This window comes from Helianthus annuus, chromosome 14 (assembly GCF_002127325.2).
Source record: "Helianthus annuus cultivar XRQ/B chromosome 14, HanXRQr2.0-SUNRISE, whole genome shotgun sequence".
Classification (NCBI taxonomy): domain Eukaryota; kingdom Viridiplantae; phylum Streptophyta; class Magnoliopsida; order Asterales; family Asteraceae; genus Helianthus; species Helianthus annuus.
Window position 1 is genome coordinate 111,554,547 of NC_035446.2, and position 20,098 is coordinate 111,574,644.

A 20,098-nucleotide genomic window follows, 5' to 3' on the forward strand; every position below is an offset into this window, starting at 1 on the left:
TCAACTCATATACGCGAGATTCATAATCATGTCTTAAAACGTTTTATTGCTCGAACTTCAAAACCTTACGAAATGCTACCTATCAATTTAATCGGCTCAATGAAACTCTTGCCCATGAACTTCATATTCGACTTAATCACTAAAACATGCTCACCTTCTACTTTTAATCAAAATCCAACCAACCTTTCTCAAATACTTATAAGATCTTATAGAAGTTATATGATTGTTTTACCAAATACCCTTTTCAACATCAACAAATCATTTTTTAATTTTTTTTTTATCACTAAGTCCTTTTGCTAAATTTCTCTTCTAAGGATCCTAGTTTTCACAAGAACCTCCTAAATTCATAATTTCTTCTTTGATGAAACGAACTTACTTTTTAACAAAAACCTTTTTTCCTACACCAATTTACAAAACACGTGGGCAAGAAGACTTCATAGGGACCGACCATTTTTCGGATTACGTAAACCCTTTTAAACAAAATTAGCATTTCCATTCATTACGAAATACGATATGCATGACCAATAAGTACTTTATATCCTCTTACATATGCAAACTATATTCTACCCTTTTAAACCAAGCTCAATCTAAATTTGATTCAATAAACTCAACGTTTCATTTAAACAACTATACATGCATATCATCGTACACATTTTGGTCGATACCTCGCGATAACATCATTTATATCATTCGTATCTACATACTCGACCTTTCGAATGTTTTATACACTTAAATCCATGGTGTCCCAACAAACACTATATACGCAATATTTATTTTTCATACCTACACCTATGTTCATACGTTTTATGCTTGTACTTATACGCATACTACTTATACGTTTTGCGCTTCTACTTGTACACATACTACTTACACGTTTTATGTTTATGCTCATACATACATGCATATTCATACTTAAACTTATGCTCATACTTTCATCCTTACTCATGATTCATACATTCGTACCTATACGCGAGCGTAACCCGAGGGATTCGCTTGCGTGGGCCCCACACATACTTAAACATGGACTTGCTTATATACTATATCCTTGTACGTGCACATTCCAAATTTTTATGTATACCCCGATTCATACACAACTAGTACAAGCTATGCGGATCATGCGACGATCAAAATAATCACGGGTGCACACGGGATTATAGTGGTAGGCGTATGAGAACCATAGAGTGTACTACTGTGTATGGTAATACACGGAACGTAACATGACACCGAAGACGAAACGGACGTAACATGGTCAAAACATGGTGGATACGCCGCTGGTACTTCCTATATATAAGTGTTTTCACCATGTTACCAAAATTTCGTAAAACGTGCCATGGGAAATTCAGTGTTTTACAGACCTCTTGGACCTAATACAAGCTTTAAGCAACTCACAAACACATTATGTCCGATTATCCATGACGAGACTTCATCCTTAACATGCTACTTTCATCTATCTAATGCCCATATCATTCGTATACTTGCGTTCATTTAGTGTCAATTGTTCGCCCCATGCTCCTATTTCCTTCCTTTCATACGAACCTCGTTCACAATCAAGCTCGTTTAAGCATTCAAATCCTAACTTATCTTATTACCCTTAGAACTTTCTAATTTTTAGCCATTTCAAATCGTTTTACCTATACCTGTTTACCCCTGCATATGCCTCAAACCCATTTCGGCTCGACAAATCATTTTACAAACTTATCTTTATCTTCCCAAAATCTCGTACTTTTCAAAACGTTTCAAAATCTCAAGTCTCGAACTGTTACTAAAACTCTTTAAATCTACCTCTTAAATAAATTTCGGGACGAAATTTTCTAAAGGAGGAGAGACTGTAACGCCCTGCTTTTTCATACTTTCCATAATTAGAAAGCTCGCCTTGTAATGCTATTTTTGGAAATCTTGTATTATTGTAGTCGTCTTTTCGTTGTAAAATCCGAGACTTGGATCATAAATAAAATTCGTATTTCTTTAAATTCGCCATCTACATATTCATACATGTTCATACGTTGGAATTCATTGTACATCGAATCCTTATTTGTAATTCATACTTATACGATACTTATTCACGATGCATGTCCATGCTTATCCTTAAATTGTTGATACCTAGAAACCCCTAATAATATGCTTATTTATACAACGGTTAATCATCTAATATGTGACATATATACTTGTCACTTACAAACATGTTACATACTTGTACATTACACTTTTTACCTAGTTAAATCATGTTTTATTTCATATTTTACCTTGTTACAAGTTAGGGGAAACATTGTTGCATATTATTACACAACTTCATTAACAAAATTACTCGTTATAATGTTTTAAAAATAAAAAAAAATAAAGAAATATGGCAGCCCCAATTCAGCAAAATTCAGCCCTATATAGTTGGGTTTTGTGGGCTAGTTTCAAGGTGTAACCCCTTCTAAACACTTCCAAAGCCCAACCCATTGAAACCCTAATCATTCCCCCTATAAATACCACTTATAACCAGCCTCCCTACCACTTTTGCAACACTAAAAACTCTCAAAACACCCTCCAAACCGTAGCTGAAAGCAAGGGTTCGAGCAGATTGACACCCCTTCACGAAAATGAGCATAACTCACTCAATTCTTATCCGATTCACTCGATTCTTTTTCCTACTACTTTGTATTGACCTTATCTACGTTTCCATGGGTTTTTCACAGTAAATAAGTCCCTGGAACTCCGGCAAAAAGGCTCCAAAGTCCACTGATTGTTTTTGTTTTCATGAAATCCTTGTTATTTCTTACCAAACTTGAGTCTATCTCATCTCAAACCTATGTCCTAATGCTTACAACCTCACTTATGGTTGGTTAAGCTTAAAAACAAGGTTGAGACACTATAAATCAGAGGTTAAAACCTCAAATACTTTCTGTTTTGTTAGGGTATTTAACCCACAAATCATGTCAAGCTTAGATCTTGATGAATGAGTGACTATGGAACAACTTGGGTTGTCCTACATACAATCCTCACATGATTTGATGATTTCTCTATAGTTAGGTTGTTTATGTTATTGTGCTAATCCTAGTTCGTGACCCTCCTTGGTTGTTTTTACATCAAGTGAAGTGGTGAACATTCAAGGGGTTCCTAAATGGAAGCATGTTCTTCCTACCCCATACATGACATCTATGATAACACGAGGTGCCTAAATGAAGATCCTAATCTTCTACCTCCTACTTGAATTATTGGACTAAATAATATGTAGTACTTAACCTAGATATATATATATACGCTCATTCGAACCTTTGATGTTGAACTTGTGTTTATATGTTAAAGTAGTAGAACATCATCTAAGATCTAAACCTTGTTATGATTCTTATGAGTGTTCAACTCATGAAAACATTATTATAATCCTTATGGTTACCAAGTGTCATACAAGTGTTATGTGTTGAAGATGATTATTTTCACATGTTATTCTCATATGTTATTTTCATATTGTTTTATTCCGAGTCTCGACTCTAAACATACTTGAACTTTAACCCTTACACATTTAACCTTCTAACCTCATCAACTTCGTCACGTTGGATAATCGGAAGAAATTGCAATAATGTGAGTATACTCGCAACCCCCTTTTTATGTTTACCACTTTTTGGGGTGTAACATGTTTTACTATTAAACTACACTTAAACTTATTCTTTATGCAATGCACAAAACAATCCTTATACCTGAATACTATGTTATGATACTTGATGCTTACGTGGACCATACTTATGTGATATGTTTTAGTCATTAGCTCTCACGAGCCTCCCTTCGACATGTATAGCGCTATAGGAGTAACGCACCGCCCCCCTTAAACTTGGGTCATGTTGAATTAATTAAACTTTCTTGCGTAAACAAAGGTTGGCTAGAAATATTGCATGCCACGATAGGTTGATCTCGTATAAACTAAGTTGCCATGTGGATTCGTTTTAAACTTTTATACTTATACTTATACTTATGCTTAAACTTGTATACTCGCCTTTGCTTTTGCATTGAACTTTATTTTAAACATGTTACAGGTTGAGGATGATGATGCTATGAAATGAAGTAGCGTTGATACCTAGATACACATATAGACGTTTAGGTTTAATCGTTGTATCAATTTTGATTATGTTGTATTGTAATTCCTTTGAACTTGACGTTATTTGATTTCTTTGTAATGTTGACAAATGAATTATGAAATGAACTCGGTTTATTAAATATTGTCACAAATAGCGTTATGATGTCTCTAGCAATCTTCACACTTCGTCTCATCCCGATGTTTCCGCCATTGGTTGGGGTGTGACAGTGGTGAAGCTCTACAGCCAAAAATATTTGCGAAAACCGAATCACAATGACGTTCAAAATTTGTATCAACACCACCAAGTAAGGCACGGTTTTCCAGGCATGCTCGGGAGCATTGATTGCATGTATTGGCCATGGCGGAATTGGCCTACCGCTTGGCGAGGAATGTATACGCGAGGCGATCAGGGACATTCAACAATAATTCTAGAAGTTGTTGCGTCTCAAGACCTATGGATTTGGCATGCTTTCTTTGGTATTCCTGGTTCGAATAACGACATCAACGTTCTACAAAATTCGAAGGTTTTCGACGATGTTATAAAAGGGGTCGGTCCTGATACGAGTTTTATAGTTTCGGGCGTGGAGTACAGACGCGGGTATTATCTTGCCGATGGAATATACCCACAATACTCTACAATAGTTAAAACGGTTAGGCATCCTGCGGATGAAAAAAGAAAGAAATTTGCCAAGTTTCAAGAAGCGGCTAGAAAAGATATTGAACGGTGTTTTGGGGTTCTCCAACAAAGATGGCATATTATTGAAAACCCAGCACGCGCTTTTACACCCAAAACGTTGCGATACCGTATGTATGCTTGTATTTTGCTGCATAACATGATCCTCGAAGACGAAGGACATGCAATTTGTGAGTATGACGAGAACGCGGTGGAGGAGAATAATGTTCCGGTTAGCGGAGAACAACAAGATTTGAACAGGTTCTCGTTACATAACGATTTCACACATGTCAATCTTCAATCAGACTTGATTGGTCACATTTGGAGTCTCGGAGAAAACAATGCGTAGTTTTTTTATTTATTTGTAACTTTAGGCTTTTTTTTAATTTAAGTTTAGGTTTTTTTTAATGTTACTTTAGGTTTTTTTTTTAAATGTTACTTTAGGTTTTTTTTAATGTAGCTTTAGGATTTTTATTTTAAATGTAATTTTAAGTTTTTATTTAAATGTAACTTTTTTTTATTTTTATTTACTTTGTTTTAATTAATATGGCAAAAAATAAATAATAAAAAATGGGGGAGGAGCATCCACCACACCTATGGATAGTCTTTAAGGGAATGGTCCTCCCCCTATGCTTACGTGACGCTTATGTGGAGGATAGTCACTTTGGAGACTATCCTCCCTATACCCAATAATCTTATCTAAATTGTAAAATATGAGATAGGACAAACATATATAGTGGAAAATGTACAATACGAAATGCCCAATGTGTACGGTTCTTGAACGAAAGTTATTTAATGGAGCAATGAAATGCGTCATGAATAAATAATAAAAAGGGAGGGTTAATTCCAGTACAAACCATATACCACTAAAAAAGGTTAAATTATCATATACTAAAACAATACATTCATAAAAGTGGCACTTTTGAATTATATTAGCATATGAAAATTAATCAAGATGATTGATATTTAATAGAACAAGAGAGAAAACTTAATTACTATTACTTTTTGGTTAAATTTCCTTTGATATATAATACTAATACTGATGCATAGCCGATGATCTCTAAATCAAATGCTGGAAGACTTGCATTTCTCTTGAGATGCAGGTTCAACTCTCACTTGGTGCAGAGTGAGACACTGGTGGGCAATGATAGAAGACTCAGGAAAATCTTGGTTGGATCCTTGAGCCAAATAAGTTTTACTGGTAATTTCACCGCCGTGTCTACGGGCGGGTGGGTTACTAGGTTTTCCCCGGAATTGGTGGTGGACTCGGGTTACTCTCGGAGTACTTCGTTTGGACAGTGGATGCCCCGAGAATGCTAAGTAATGATTTTGTTGGTCATTAAAAAAAACTAATACTAATGCATAAGAAAAAAACTTTTTTTAAGTTTAAAAAAGTTAATTAATTGTTAACGGAATCACAGAAGGAAGCATTTTATGTTTTTAAACGGAAAGGAATATAGCCAAATTGGGACCAGGCTACAAGTCTAGAACAGAATACGCATGGGGGTGAGTGTTTGTCCCCACGCTTTTGCTTCTTTGAATGGACGCCGCTGACGTCACTACCAAACTTTTTTTTTTTGGGAAAATCGTCAAAATGGCCACGTTTTGGTCAAAGTTTCCAAAGTAGCCCGGTCAAACGTCTCGTGGAAACGTCTGAAAACTGGTGAAATGTCTTGACGGCTGCCCAACCACAACGTGCCACGTGTCCGACAGAGAAGTCTGGGTTCTTGACGTCTTGGCTAAGACGTTTGCGACGGCTTGAGACGTTTCATTATATTAGCCGTTAAGCTGGTACTGTTGCATGGCTTGAGACGTTTGAAGCCGGCTTTGAGACGTTTCAACGCGGCTTGAGATGTTTGAAGCACTTTTTGATATTTTTATTGGCTTTTTTTTGGAATGTAATGTTTATTTTTAGTATTTAGTAACTAATACAATGTTTCCCAAATAATAAATAACCTTATATAATGTTTTAGAAACATAGGGACTTAAGTGTAAACTCTAAAACATTAAAACACTGAAAATAGCAAAAAACCGGTCACATGGGGGGATCGAACTCGGGGCGTTTCATTCAACAAACGACGTGGTGACCGGTCGGGCTAAGCCCTCATCCATTAATATCTCAGACATATATTAAATATATACACACTTTGATATTTTAAATATTAAAACACTGAAAATAGCAAAAAACCAGTCACATGGGGGGGATCGAACTCGGGGCGTTTCATTCAACAAACGACGTGGTGACCGGTCGGGCTAAGCCCTCATCCGTTAATATCTCAGACATATATTAAATATATACACACTTTGATATTTTAAATATTAAAACACTGAAAATAGCAAAAAACCGGTCACATGGGGGGGGATCGAACTCGGGGCGTTTCATTCAACAAACGACGTGGTGACCGGTCGGGCTACGCCCTCATCCGTTAATATCTCAGACATATATTAAATATATACACACTTTGATATTTTATAAACTTATATTATAGACGTTTGAGACGTTTCACGTTTTCCAACGTTTGAGACATTTGAGACGTTTCCCGAATTTCAAAGTTATTTTCAAGACGTTTCAAACCTCTTTTTAAGTCGTTTACAATTTTCCACCCTGTTATACACAACATTTTCTTGTTCACCATATTTTCTACCACATTGGTGTTCATAGCTTCCAAAAATGGGCAGACCGCCGGATTCAACAAATGGTTCTAAGAAGTCATCTACAACGGATCTAAGAAGTCATCTACAACGGACACAGATCTTCTCCATTTTAATGGGATCAGATCTGATATCCCCTTCTACGTGCTCTGCGGGGTCGATCGGGTTCAAGAACTCATCCACAACGGACACGTGAAGGGTTAAACGGGTTGTTCAGGTAATGACGATTCTTCCCATTTCGGGTGGTTGATGAGACATTGGCTAACACAATGGGCTCTCACCAATGTGTTCGCCAGGTCTTGTAACATCACCCAGCGGGGAAACCGCAGAACCAAATTTGAACAACCCGTTACATATCACCTAGGCCAAAATAAATGTGGGTTGATGGAACTTACCAATTCACAACCCATATTATTTTTTCCTAGGTGTTTTGATGCGAATTTCCGGAATCAACTTCCGGATGGGAAACCCCATTTTAAATTTATGGAAGTTGCGGTTTAGTGTATTCTAGTTCAAATGAAGTAGGGGTTTAGTGTATTCTAGTTCAAATGATTATATTTGTAGCAGTGTTATGTTATTCGGATTATGTACTTTGTATTCAATGATAATAAAGTTATAAATTTTACTAGCTTACGTTTTAATTCTTGCTCAATCCAGTATAATTCATTGTTGTTTAAAGATCTTATAACAGCCTACTAAATGTTAAGACGTTTCAACCTGTTAAGACGTTTCAACCTAAAACGTTTGTACGTGTTAAGGTATTTCAACAGCCACTTTACCAACACTATATATACCCGTGATATCTTAAACACACACACGCCGTTCTTGGTCTTCCACTTCTTTGTTCATCTCTCTTCTACACACAGAAACACACAACCACACATGGCTGCTAACGCGTGGACGGAAGTTGAGGACATAGCTTTGGTCGAGGCTTGGGAGGAGGTGTATGTCAATCCTCCTCGTCGAGGGCAGGGGGGTCTATGGGTCCGGGTGCAACAAAATTTTGCACAACTCCGTGGTCCGAACCACGGCCGTACCGTTGATGCCGTGTCTTCAAGGTTTCGGGTTATACGGTTGGAATGTAACAAGTTCGAGAGTTACTACAAGTCTGTGGAAAATTCATCCGAGGGCCTTAGCGAGGACGACATCAAGGCGGTTGCCCTTATCAACTTCCGCCACGCTGAAGGACATGATTTCGAACATGTCTCGCCGTGAGAAATGATTAGGGTTTGGATTTAGATGTTTGTTTGTTTTTTTTTTTTTTGGGAATGTAATGTTTTTTTTTTTTTTTTTTTTTTTTTTGGTAATGTAATGTTTTTTTTCTTTTGTAAATATTTGTTTTTTAAATTTAATGTTTAGTATGTATTTCCCTTTTTTAATATAATGTTTTAAAAGTTGAACCTTAAAACCTTAAAATCACTAAAATAATAAATAATAAATTACGTTATATATAAAGTTTTAGAAACACAGGGACTTAAATGTAAACTCTAAAACATTAAAACAAAAAAAAAGCAAAAAACGGGTCACATTGTAGATTTTGAATTACTAATATTTAATATTAAAGTCTGTATATACATAATATATGTCTAGAAAATTACTGGATGAGGGCGTAGCCCGACTGGTCACCACGTCGTTTGTTGAATGAAAGGTCCCGAGTTCGATCCCCCCATGTGACCGGTTTTTAGGTATTTATTTGTTTTAATGTTTTTGAGTTTACACTTAAGTTTGAATTACTAATATTTAATATTAAAGTCTGTATATATATAATATATGTCTAGAATATTACCGGATGAGGGCGTAGCCCGACCGGTCACCACGTTGTTTGTTGAATGAAAGGTCCCGAGTTCGATCCCCCCATGTGACCGGTTTTTAGGTATTTATTTGTTTTAATGTTTTTGAGTTTACACTTAAGTCCCTGTGTTTGTAAAACTGACGCAAACCGTCCCTGAATTAGTTAGTTAACTCAAAGTTAACAAAATAAATGGATGGAGTTAAGTTAGTGGACTGAAATGGTTACGGAAATGAACCTAATGGGCTGAAACCGTTATTTTTGACAAACCTCAGGGCTGAAAACATTAATGTAACTCTTATAAAAGAAAAGAAATATCAAATTGGAACATTTGATTCAACATGTCCTCGTCTTCTACCTCTGGTCTAATTCGAAGACCAAGACTCTTCAAGGTCGATTTGGATGGAAATGTGTACTATCATCACGACATTCTTGCTGTTCTTCGGGTTGCTGGACTTAAAAGTCAAAGACATGGTGAAGAATTTTACGGGTGTTCTCACTGGCCTGTAAATTCGATTTGGTGTTTTGTAGATAGTCAATTGCAATTTCTTTATAGTTGCTGTGTTTTTGTAGAGAGGTGATTGCAAATTTTTCTTGTGGAAACAAGATGTTGATAATATGTTCGTTGAACGTTCATACGGCACCTCAACTCCAGTGACGTTTGAAGACATGAAGATAAAGAACCTAGAATTACAAAACCAATTATTAATAGAAGAGAACAATAACTTGAAAGCAATGAGATTTGACACAAAGACGAAGTCGAAGAAACTATATGTGCTAAGCTTTTTAATTGCAATTGCAATATTGTTGTATTTGTGGAATTAGTATACATGTATTGCATTGCTATCGTATTTAGTGTTAGTAAGTATTTCTAGGCACTTGTTTTGAATGAATTTGCAATTGAATCAAAAATGCCAATGTTTGAACCAAAATTGACTAACTGTGTAAATCAAAATTGGCCAAACTCTGTAAAAACGGTGGTCTTCTTTTAAAACGATAAAATTGACTAAATGTTTGGAGTATCACACATCTTAGAAACATAGTTTAAAAAACTATTATATGAATGATCTGTTTCAATTTCTAAACCACGTCTCCTTGAATCGACACCAGTAACATACTCAATGTTTCCGTTAATGACATCCCACTTCCCGCCAGTATAAACAACAAACTTGACCCTCATGTTGTGAGATAATCAGCAAAAAACAATATTTCCTTTAAAGTCCGTGTTTATAAATAAGGGATCGCTATAGATTCATAAAAAACGTCTTGAAATTCATATAAAACGTCTTGAATTCATATAAAACGTCTTGAAATCGTACAAAACGTCTTAAAATCGTACAACAAACGTCTTAAAATAAGAAATGCAGCTAGGCTTGAACAACACGGCTAAAGGGAGAAAAATGGCTCAAGCCGGCCAGAAACGGCTCAAAGCCGAGGGGAAACGTCTCAAGCCGTCTGGATTAATGGTTAGCCATAATGAAACGTCTCAAGCCGTCGCAAACGTCTTAGCCAAGACGTCAAGAACCCAGACTTCTCTGTCGGACACGTGGCACGTTGTGGTTGGGCAGCCGTCAAGACGTTTCACCAGTTTTCAGACGTCTCCACGAGACGTTTGACCGGGCTACTTTGGAAACTTTGACCAAAACGTGGCCATTTTGGCGATTTTCCCATTAAATTTTTTTTACTGTAACATTGTAAGATCATGTGTAGCGGTGGAATAAAATAATGCCCCCATCATGGGGCATTATTCGACACGTGTCATCCCAGTAAGCATGGGGCATTATTGCAAAAGTGGCGTAGTGGGGCATTATTCCAATAACGCCCCTTCCAATCAATAAACAATTATTTTTTATAGAGAAAAGAAAAAAAAAATGACACCATACACTTGGTTAACTCCCATTGGCCACATCCAATTGCATTTGACCATTTTAGCGTTGTTTTTAAAATGCCGGCTTGCAACAAATTCAATTATAACGCCGGATAACGCCCGGTGTAGTGGGGGGGGGGGGGTTTGGGGCGTTTTTTTTTTCAATTTTTTTTTTAAAAACCACGTCCCACTACGGGTAGTCTAACTATTATTCACAACCACCTCCCCCAACCAGGGGAGGGAAAAACAAAAAACGACAGCAGATTACATTACGTTAAAAATAAACCAATCTTTCTAGCTAAGTGAACTAGACAAGGAAGATCTATTATTATACCATAACTATTCAATCCCTACGGGGAAGGGACTCTTAAGATCTCTATCCTAAGTTTCATTAATCTTCTTGTGTTACGTCACTTAAACTATCCACTACTTTCTTTGCTCTATTATTGTTCATTCTAATATTAAAACCTCACTAGCACCAAAACGGTCTGTATGAGTGGTCTTCCTTGGTTCCATTATTTCAATCTTTTCATTTCTTTTCGACCCAATTTGATCATTTCCGGATCTGGTTTTGTTTGGGGAACACCCCTATAAGATGAGGCTGACGCGACATATTTTGCAAGAATATGAAGCCAAAGATATTTCGCATTCATTGAATATAACACAAGTAACATGATTACATAACTAAGGGGTTGTTTTTGTTTGTGTGAAAATGAGAAGAAAAAATACACATTCGTTTGATATATGTTTATTAGTTTGTATGAAAATCACAATAGAAAATAATTATTAATTATTAATTGAGTAAATTGCTAAAATAGTCCCTAACGTTTGTTCACATTTGCTAGATCCATCCAAAAAAAGATTTTTTCTCATATGAACCACTGAGGTTTCAAAAAAGTTGCTAAATTCATCCAAACTTTAAGGACGATTTTAGCAATTTAATAAAACAAACTTTTTTTGGATGGATTTAGCAAATGTGAACAAACGTGAGGGACGATTTTAGCAATTTACTCTATTTTTTTATTTTCATCTTTTTATTATATCTCTTAATTAACATAAAATCTACCCCACTCTGGCCAAGACGATAGATTTTAGCCCGGTTACTCTATTTACTCTACAACAGACAATAGATTCGCACCTGCTTTTGCAGGCCCTCCACCCCACTCTGGCCAAGACTATGTTGTCTTAACCGGGCTCACGCTTCGCATCGAGTTTGGTTTGGCGCTCCCCGACAAAATTTCCAGCCTATTGCCATATGCGAGTAGTTGCACCCTCCACAAGAGCCGAAAACTCTCTGGCGTAAATGCACTGTAATAGAAAACTCGGGTGTATTCCGCGGGTTTTGAACCTTTGGCCAGGCCTTCACGCAGTATTTTTTTGTTCATTTATAAAATAAAATACACGTTCTTGCTAAACAGGTAACAAATTAAACCGTTGAAAACATTTTGTCGTATAATTAACTTTATTAAAGGATTAGTAATGAGTAAAATGTTTACATTTTAAAAGACTTGGTTAGATGATTATAAATTTAAAACCGTATTCATAATTGTAAAATATAAATGATTAATCTTTATTATGAAGTGGGTGAAGGCCTGGTCACAGGTTCGAAACCCGCATAGCACACCCGAGTTTTCTATTACAGTGCATTTACTCCAGAGAGTTTTCGGCTCTTGTGGAGGGTGCAACTACTCGCATATGGCAGTAGGCTGAAAATTTTGTCGGGGAGCGCCAAGCCAAACTCTGATGCCAAGCATGAGCCCGGTTAAGACAAGATAGTCTTGACCAGATTGGGGTGGAGGGCCTGCAAAAGCAGGTGCGAATCTATCGCCTGTTGTAGAAATTCGTCGTTCAAAGAAAAAAAAAACTAGTAGATTTTATGTTAAATAAGAAATTTAATAAAAAGATGAAAATATATAGATTTTATGTTAATTAAGAGATATAATAAAAAGATGATAATAAAAAAATAGAGTAAATTGCTAAAATCGTCCCTGACGTTTGTTCACATTTGCTAAATCCATCCAAAAAAAGTTTATTTTATTAAATTGCTAAAATCGTCCCTGAAGTTTGGATGGATTTAGCAACTTTTTTGAAATCTCAGTGGTTCATATGAGAAAAAAAAAATTTTGGATGGATCTAGCAAATGTGAACAAACGTTAGGGACTATTTTAGCAATTTACTCTTATTAATTTAAAACATAAAAAAACATAAGAGACTAACGGGTGTTTGGCCTAACAATCTCAATATCACAATGGTTGTAAGGTGCTCAATATTCAATAGTTATGTGTAGAGTATATTAAGTAGGTATATCAATATCAAGAATGATTGATATATTTATAAAATTTACACACAAAAATAAAGTCTAGACAAGAGTTCAAGGTGGGAGTCCATGGTTGGTGCATTGTTTAAAGGTACTTTACGTAGAAGGAAAACAAAGGATAGATCTTTACAATTTTCCTAAAATATACTCCGGACCACCAGATATCCTTCCATCCTCAGACACAAACATACATCACAGTATGCAGTGACAATTATTGAAATGATCGAGAGAAAAAAAAAAAAAAAGAAAAACAAGTTTTGAAAGCTAACATAATCTGTTTTTAAAGAAAGACAAGTTTACGACACGATATATAAATGAGTTAACAAGAACACTATCTATTTAATAATGGTTAACCAGTTTAAAGTTTTTAAAGGAGTTTATATTTATATGTGAAAAATGCCTGGATAGTGTGATTTTCTTCGTTTTCACCTATAGTCCCTACATTTTTAAAATTATAGCCATGGTCCCTAACTTTTGCATATTCATTTTCGGATAGTCCCTAGAGTGAATGTAAGTTAATTTGTCCAATTAAGTATGCATGAAATGACTAAAGTACCCTTACTAATTAAACATAACAAGTTAAAAAATCAAAATAAATATTACTTTTTATGGGCCCACTTTCATTACCCCAACCCACCCCCCAATTAGCCCCACTTTTATATTTTAGAAAAGAATATTTAAAATCGTTTAAATTAAGTTTCGTTTTTTATTTAACTGTTAATGTTAATTTTCCCAAGCTAAATATATAAAACCAAGTTTGTTAATTGGAAGTTATAGATGAAGAACAAAAAAGAAAACAATTAAAAAAAGGACACGAGTTAAAAAATATGTCATTTGTGCCAAGTACTTGATTATTTAATTTATCGTTGGAAATGAATGATAAATGTGTCGACCCGGAATACAACACAAACATGAATATAAGTGGGTTAGTTTTACACGACATGATATGAATAAATATATGTGTTGAATGATGGAACCCGCCAACCCGACATGATTGACATCCCTAAATAAAGAGAGAGATGTATGTATGCATAAATTACGTATCAACAATTAATAGGAAACTGCTTTGAAATTGCATTTTTACCAAATCTTATTTTAGGCGGAGGCCAAGGCGTTGACGGCAGTGACCGTAGAGATGAGAGTCAGGTCTCACAAATTCATTGTTGGAGTTTGAAGCGATTGCGGTAAATTTCACCACGAAGATGAAGCATTTGGTGATGAGTCAATCGTGCATTCACATGCTAAGCACGTGACCTGAGTTAACAAAAACAATACATGGAATTTGTGATAAAGAATGTAACGTACAACAAAACAGAAACATAAAGAATGCTAAGCGTGCTTTTTAAATCAAAGGTTAAAACATACAAGTTAAGGCATGCATAAAGATCGTTTTCTGTAAGGCACAAGTTAAAATAAATAAAAAATATAAGATACTAAATTTATGTATGGCACATATTAACGTTTCTCCTCATAAAATGTACTCAGATTTAGTAGAATACTTAACATAAGACCATACGGAGTGGGGTGGATTTGTGGCGCGGAAGCCTCTCCACGCTGGGCACAACGGCCCGCGTGTGGCATGGAGGGCGGCGTGGTGTGTGGGCAGTGGCGAAGCTTGAAATTTCCGATCGGTGGGACGAAAATCGCCGGACCTAAAAGTTTTTATAAAACCGGAGGGTCGAAAACGTACATACCCAAATTTTTTTTATACGAAAACTACATACTCTCCACTACTGAGTGAAAAGTTCGGGGGCGGACGCCCCCTCCCGCCCCTTAAAAGCTTCGCCCATGTGTGTGGGGCGGAGAAATCACCGGCATGGGGGTGGTCAGGTGACGGCTTTTCATTGGTTGGTGGATTTTGGGTGAGGTGGCGGCTTTTCACGGTGACTGTAACCACGTGGCCTGTCGATCGACCTTGTTATCGGGATTATCATCAGCTGTGAGTGGAGATCATCGAGCAGTGATTGACGCACCCTAATTGGCTACACGTCACTGTCCTTTTATACTATTATCTCTTGCACGATTGTTCATCGTGGGCTTTGTATGGGCAGAGGGTGGCGCACGCTGATTAATTGCAGGCTCCTACCATTTGTACTTGTATTAGATGTCATTGTTGTATGTGTGCGGGCGAGGCTTGCGCTGGAGCTATAAGTGTAGCTAAGGGGACTGGGGGCGGTGCCCTTTTGTCCATGATAGAACAATCTTCCACGCGTGGTGGGAACAAACAACCACCGCCACTCAAGTTTTCAACGAGTGATGGAAAATGTCTGTGATGTTTTCCACGCGTTATGGATTGTGAGTGATGGAACATGTGAGGGGGTGTGAGGGTTTATTGTGGGTGTTGTGAGTGATGACCATTGCCACTAAAAAAGGTTGTGAGTGATGGAAAAATGGTTGATAACATGGCGGAACTTGATTAGGTGTTGTGAGTGATAAGTGATGACCACCCCCACCCCCACCCCCACCCCCTAAGTGTTGTGTTGGTTAGTTTGGGTATAGTCCTTTGCGTGCATGTCCTACGCATAATTACGCAGGCCATACACATTTAGTTGTACGTATAACAAACAAAATTATACTTGATGACGGGGGTAGCCCAAGACAAAATAAAATGACTAAAATACATGAGTGCCCAAAGGGTTAAACGGTTTAAAGGTTGAAAAGCTGAGGAGGTGAAGTAAAGCAATGTGAGAACAGTAAAAGGTCACATCTCCACCAACTCGCCAGCCGCAAAAGCAATGCAGGTCCACAGAGCACACTCTATTATCCAGGGGTCAAAAGGCTTTAACCCCCGAAAGGGTAAGCCCCTCACTGCAAGCAAGGTCGCTAGTCAAATGCATCCCTCTTTGGGAAGGTGTCTTCTCCTATATATTTGAAACTTCATTTACTGAGAAGGACATTCCTGACCAGCCCTGATTCTCGATATCCCTGGTCATTCACTTCAAGTACTTGCATCTTGCAAGATACTTCTTCTCACATCCAACACACACATTCTGTTTGCTCCTTCATCCGAATCTGAACACATTTCAGAGGAGGACCTATAGCAAACAACAAGAATAAAACTAGTGAACCTCCTTCCACGTCTTGCAAAACATGGGGGGACCCCACGACCTGAGTTAGGCAAAGTTGAACCATTCAACCATTTTTCCTAACCAGCCCAGCTACTACCAGTGGTCTATTATTTGTTGCATCAACAAGTTGGCACCCACCGTGGGGCTACGCCACTATTTTTCTCCAAAAGACCTAGTAGTGTAGCTCTATTCTCTTGAAATTGCCATGTCCGAAAGTGGATCTCCCGGAGAAGTGAATCAGGTTCCTAACACTTCCACTCCAGGTGCTAGTCAAGCCCATGCGACTACACCTGCTTCCTTCTCAACACCAGGAGGTACTCCTGAGTTCCTAACTTTCAGTACGCCTACTCCGTCCAGATCAGGGGTTCCTTCCCCTAATGTTGGTGTCACTAGTGCTCCGTCACATGTCGAGCTTACCCCGGAGGGGGTCGCTAACAATTTCCTTGAGTTGAGGTCTTTACTCAATCAATATGTGAGTAGAGAAAGGGACAAGGGAGTGAGGATCCGTCTAGACTATGATGAACCTGAGCCGACGTTGTCTCCTGGACCTCCTATTCCTCCTTTTACATCTAGGGATGAGGCAGGAGCCAGTAATCCTCCAAATCCTAACCCGTATCTGTCTGCAAGGCCAAATCCTACAGTATACCCTCTCTTTTCGTCTCAACCTGCTGCAAGCGGTGCTCCACTGGGCCATGAGCTGACCCTTGACCAGCTCCTGCAGTCCCCAGTAACAAGTCTTCCACCCTCAACGACAACTTCATGGGAACAGGCCCTGTCGGTACCCCCTTTAGCACGAAGTGCCGTTATGAGCACTCCGTTGGGAATTAACTATTCTGTTGCACCCGGAAGCCTTCAAGGCTTCAACCTCATGCCCCAGATGATGACCCATATGAGGGCCAATTTCCCGTGGCAATACTTCATCAATCAAGTGCTAGCCACTCAAGGGAACAATAATGGTAACAACAACGTGGGTACAAGGGTTGAAGAAGATTTGGCCAAACCTTATAAACCAAGCAACCTTTCATGCTTTTCACAGCAGATAGACGATTATGACTTCCAGACAAAAATCAAAATGCCGGCCCACATCAGAACATATGATGGGACTGAAGAACCTGAAGACCATCTTCAGATCTTCACCGATGCCGCAAGAATCGAGAAATGGTCAAATGCTGAATGTTGCTTGATGTTCATGCAAACCCTTGTCGGATCAGCAAGAATCTGGTTCAATGACTTACCTGCTCGAAGCATTCGAAGCTTCGATGACCTCAGCAAGGGTTTCTTGGCCAATTTCTCCCAACAAATGCGATATGTCAAAGATGCAACGGTAATCTTTCAGATAAAACAACGTGATGATGAAAGCCTTCGAGAGTTCATAGAAAGATACAAGAAGGAAGGTCTAACTTATATGGGGGCAGACGAGAAAATGAGGGTGGCGGGTTTTATGAACGCCATTACATCTAAATACCTCACAAGGGATTTCAACAAATCCCTCCCCAAGACCTTGGAAGAAGCTCTTGAAAGGGCTGAGGCCCACATTCGAGGGGAGGAGGCAGTAGATATCAAAGAACAAAGGAAAAGAGGATCTAGCTGGCGAGGTAACAGCCCAGCCAGAAAGAGAGGAAACTTTAACCCCTATGACAGACGCCAAAAAGGTTCAGACCATCGAAGGTCTGAAGGTCGCAACCCTTCTAGCAGGGAAAAAGGCATGAGTTTCACACCTCTCACCAAGACTCCTCAAGAAATCCTAGCAACAGAATAAGTCAAGCAAAATTTTCGGCCTCCTAGGCCTCTCCCCAAAAGCAGAAAGAATGAGAACTCCACACAATACTGTGAATTTTATGAAGAAAAAGGTCACTATACCAATGATTGCTTCCAGCTTAAGAAAAGGATTGAAGAAGCTGTTAAGTCCGGAGAACTTGCTCATTTGGTAAAGGGAGTAAGGGACAAAATGGCTGAAGGTAAAGGCAAGGAAGTCAATATGGTGGACTTTGATGGAAGGGTTCCATATAAGAAGCAACGGTTGGAAGCTTGGGAGCTTCAGTGTGTTTGCTTCCCCCCAACTGAGAAAGACCCTCTTTCAAATCCCCTCGTGGTAGAAGCAACTGTGGGAACATTACAAACAAGTAAGGCATACATAGACACTGGGGCAGCTACTGAAATCATGTTCGAAAAGTTCTTCAACCGCTTGAGCAATGAAGAACGTTCAAGGCTTCAACCCTCTGGAACCTCCATAAAAGTTATTGCCGATATACCCCTTAAACCATTAGGGCAACTGACACTTAATGTTCATTTCAGCGAAGGTCAGAAAGAAAGAAATCAACCATTCACCTTTGTGGTTATCAATATTCCCTCAAACTATGACGTGATCATTGGGAGGCCAGGACAGTGTGCATTTTACATGGCTGTGTCCGTCGGCCATGGCACTGTCAAATTTCCCACCGAGAGGGGAATAGCAACCCTTCAACCTTCCCAGGAAGCCTACATGGTTGAAGGCAAAAGTTTCAAAATCGAAGAAGACAAGCAAAGGCTAATCATAAATCCTAAGTACCCTGAACAAATAATAAGGGTCAATCCAAGCCTTTCACATGAAACCCTCTCATATCTCGAAAAGTTGCTAACACACTACAATAATGTCTTTGCTTGGTGTCCAGAGGATATGACAGGGATCCCTCGAAACATTGCTGAGCACGAGTTAAGAATACCACTGGATGTCAAGCCCGTGGTTCAAAAGAGAAGAAGTTTGGCACCAGAGAGAAGTTTGGCTGCATGCCAGGAAGTTGAGAAGCTTGTGTCAGCTGGCATTCTCTGAGAAGTCTGATGTGCGTGAAGTATGTATATGTTTTAGGTATATATTTTAAGCCATTTTTACACTTTCTAGCCAAGTTTTAAATTTATTAAACACGATATTTACTAACACTAAACACACATATGGGCAAGTGCACCCATCGTGGACGTAGTATAGTGTTGGTAAGATACCGAGGTCGTCCAAAGACACAAGAGCTTTTAGTACCGGTTTATCCTCAACGTCTAATCAATCAAAATGCTAGAAAAAGGTTTTTAAACTAAGAAAATAAAACTAACTAAAATGCTGAAAAATAAAATAAAAATAAAACAGATAGACAAGATGAATCACTTGGATCCGACTCGTGTGTAGTGTAACCTTTGATTATTTTTGCATTTTTGCACTTGTTTAAGAGATTATCTTAGTTATTGTAGTAGGCCCCTTTTTTGAAGGCGACGTTACCCTCAACCCAGTAGTTTGAGTCAGCAAGGATACAATCCTAAAGGGTCGGATTATTGAAAGATAATTAATTAAGTTATTAATGCATAATGTGGTAGGCCCCTCTTTTGAAGGCGACGTTACCCTCGGCTAAGTAGTCTGAGTCAGCAGGGATACAGTCCTAAGTAGTCAGGTTAAAGTTTTAATAGTAGTTTAACTTATGAGGGGGTCAAAGAGTTTGGACCCCCGCCATCCAATACCTTTGGGTATTCAAGGAGGTCCTACTAAATTTGACCCAGGTCCTTTGCAGGATTTATACACTGAACAATGGCAAGACTCTTACCAAACCGTTCCCTTAACCCCCGACCAGGTAGCCAACATACCTCCATATAGACCGTGGAGATATGAATGGTGAAAATCTTTTATCTTATATAGACAGTAAAATAATGCCAAGACAC

At 38.2% G+C, this 20,098-nt stretch overlaps 1 protein-coding gene across 1 annotated transcript; it reads left to right on the forward strand.

Annotated features, from left to right (window-relative positions):
* Positions 1-4,443: 4,443 nt before the first annotated feature.
* Positions 4,444-5,076, forward strand: LOC110907141. Its single transcript, XM_022152164.1, has one exon. The coding sequence runs from the start codon at positions 4,444-4,446 to the stop codon at positions 5,074-5,076; it is 633 nt and encodes a 210-aa protein (XP_022007856.1).
* The last annotated feature ends 15,022 nt before the right edge of the window (positions 5,077-20,098 follow it).

Excerpts from the sequence above, each read along its gene's own strand:
- LOC110907141 (XM_022152164.1), top strand. The coding sequence starts at position 4,444 with ATGTATACGCGAGGCGATCAGGGACATTCAACAATAATTCTAGAAGTT.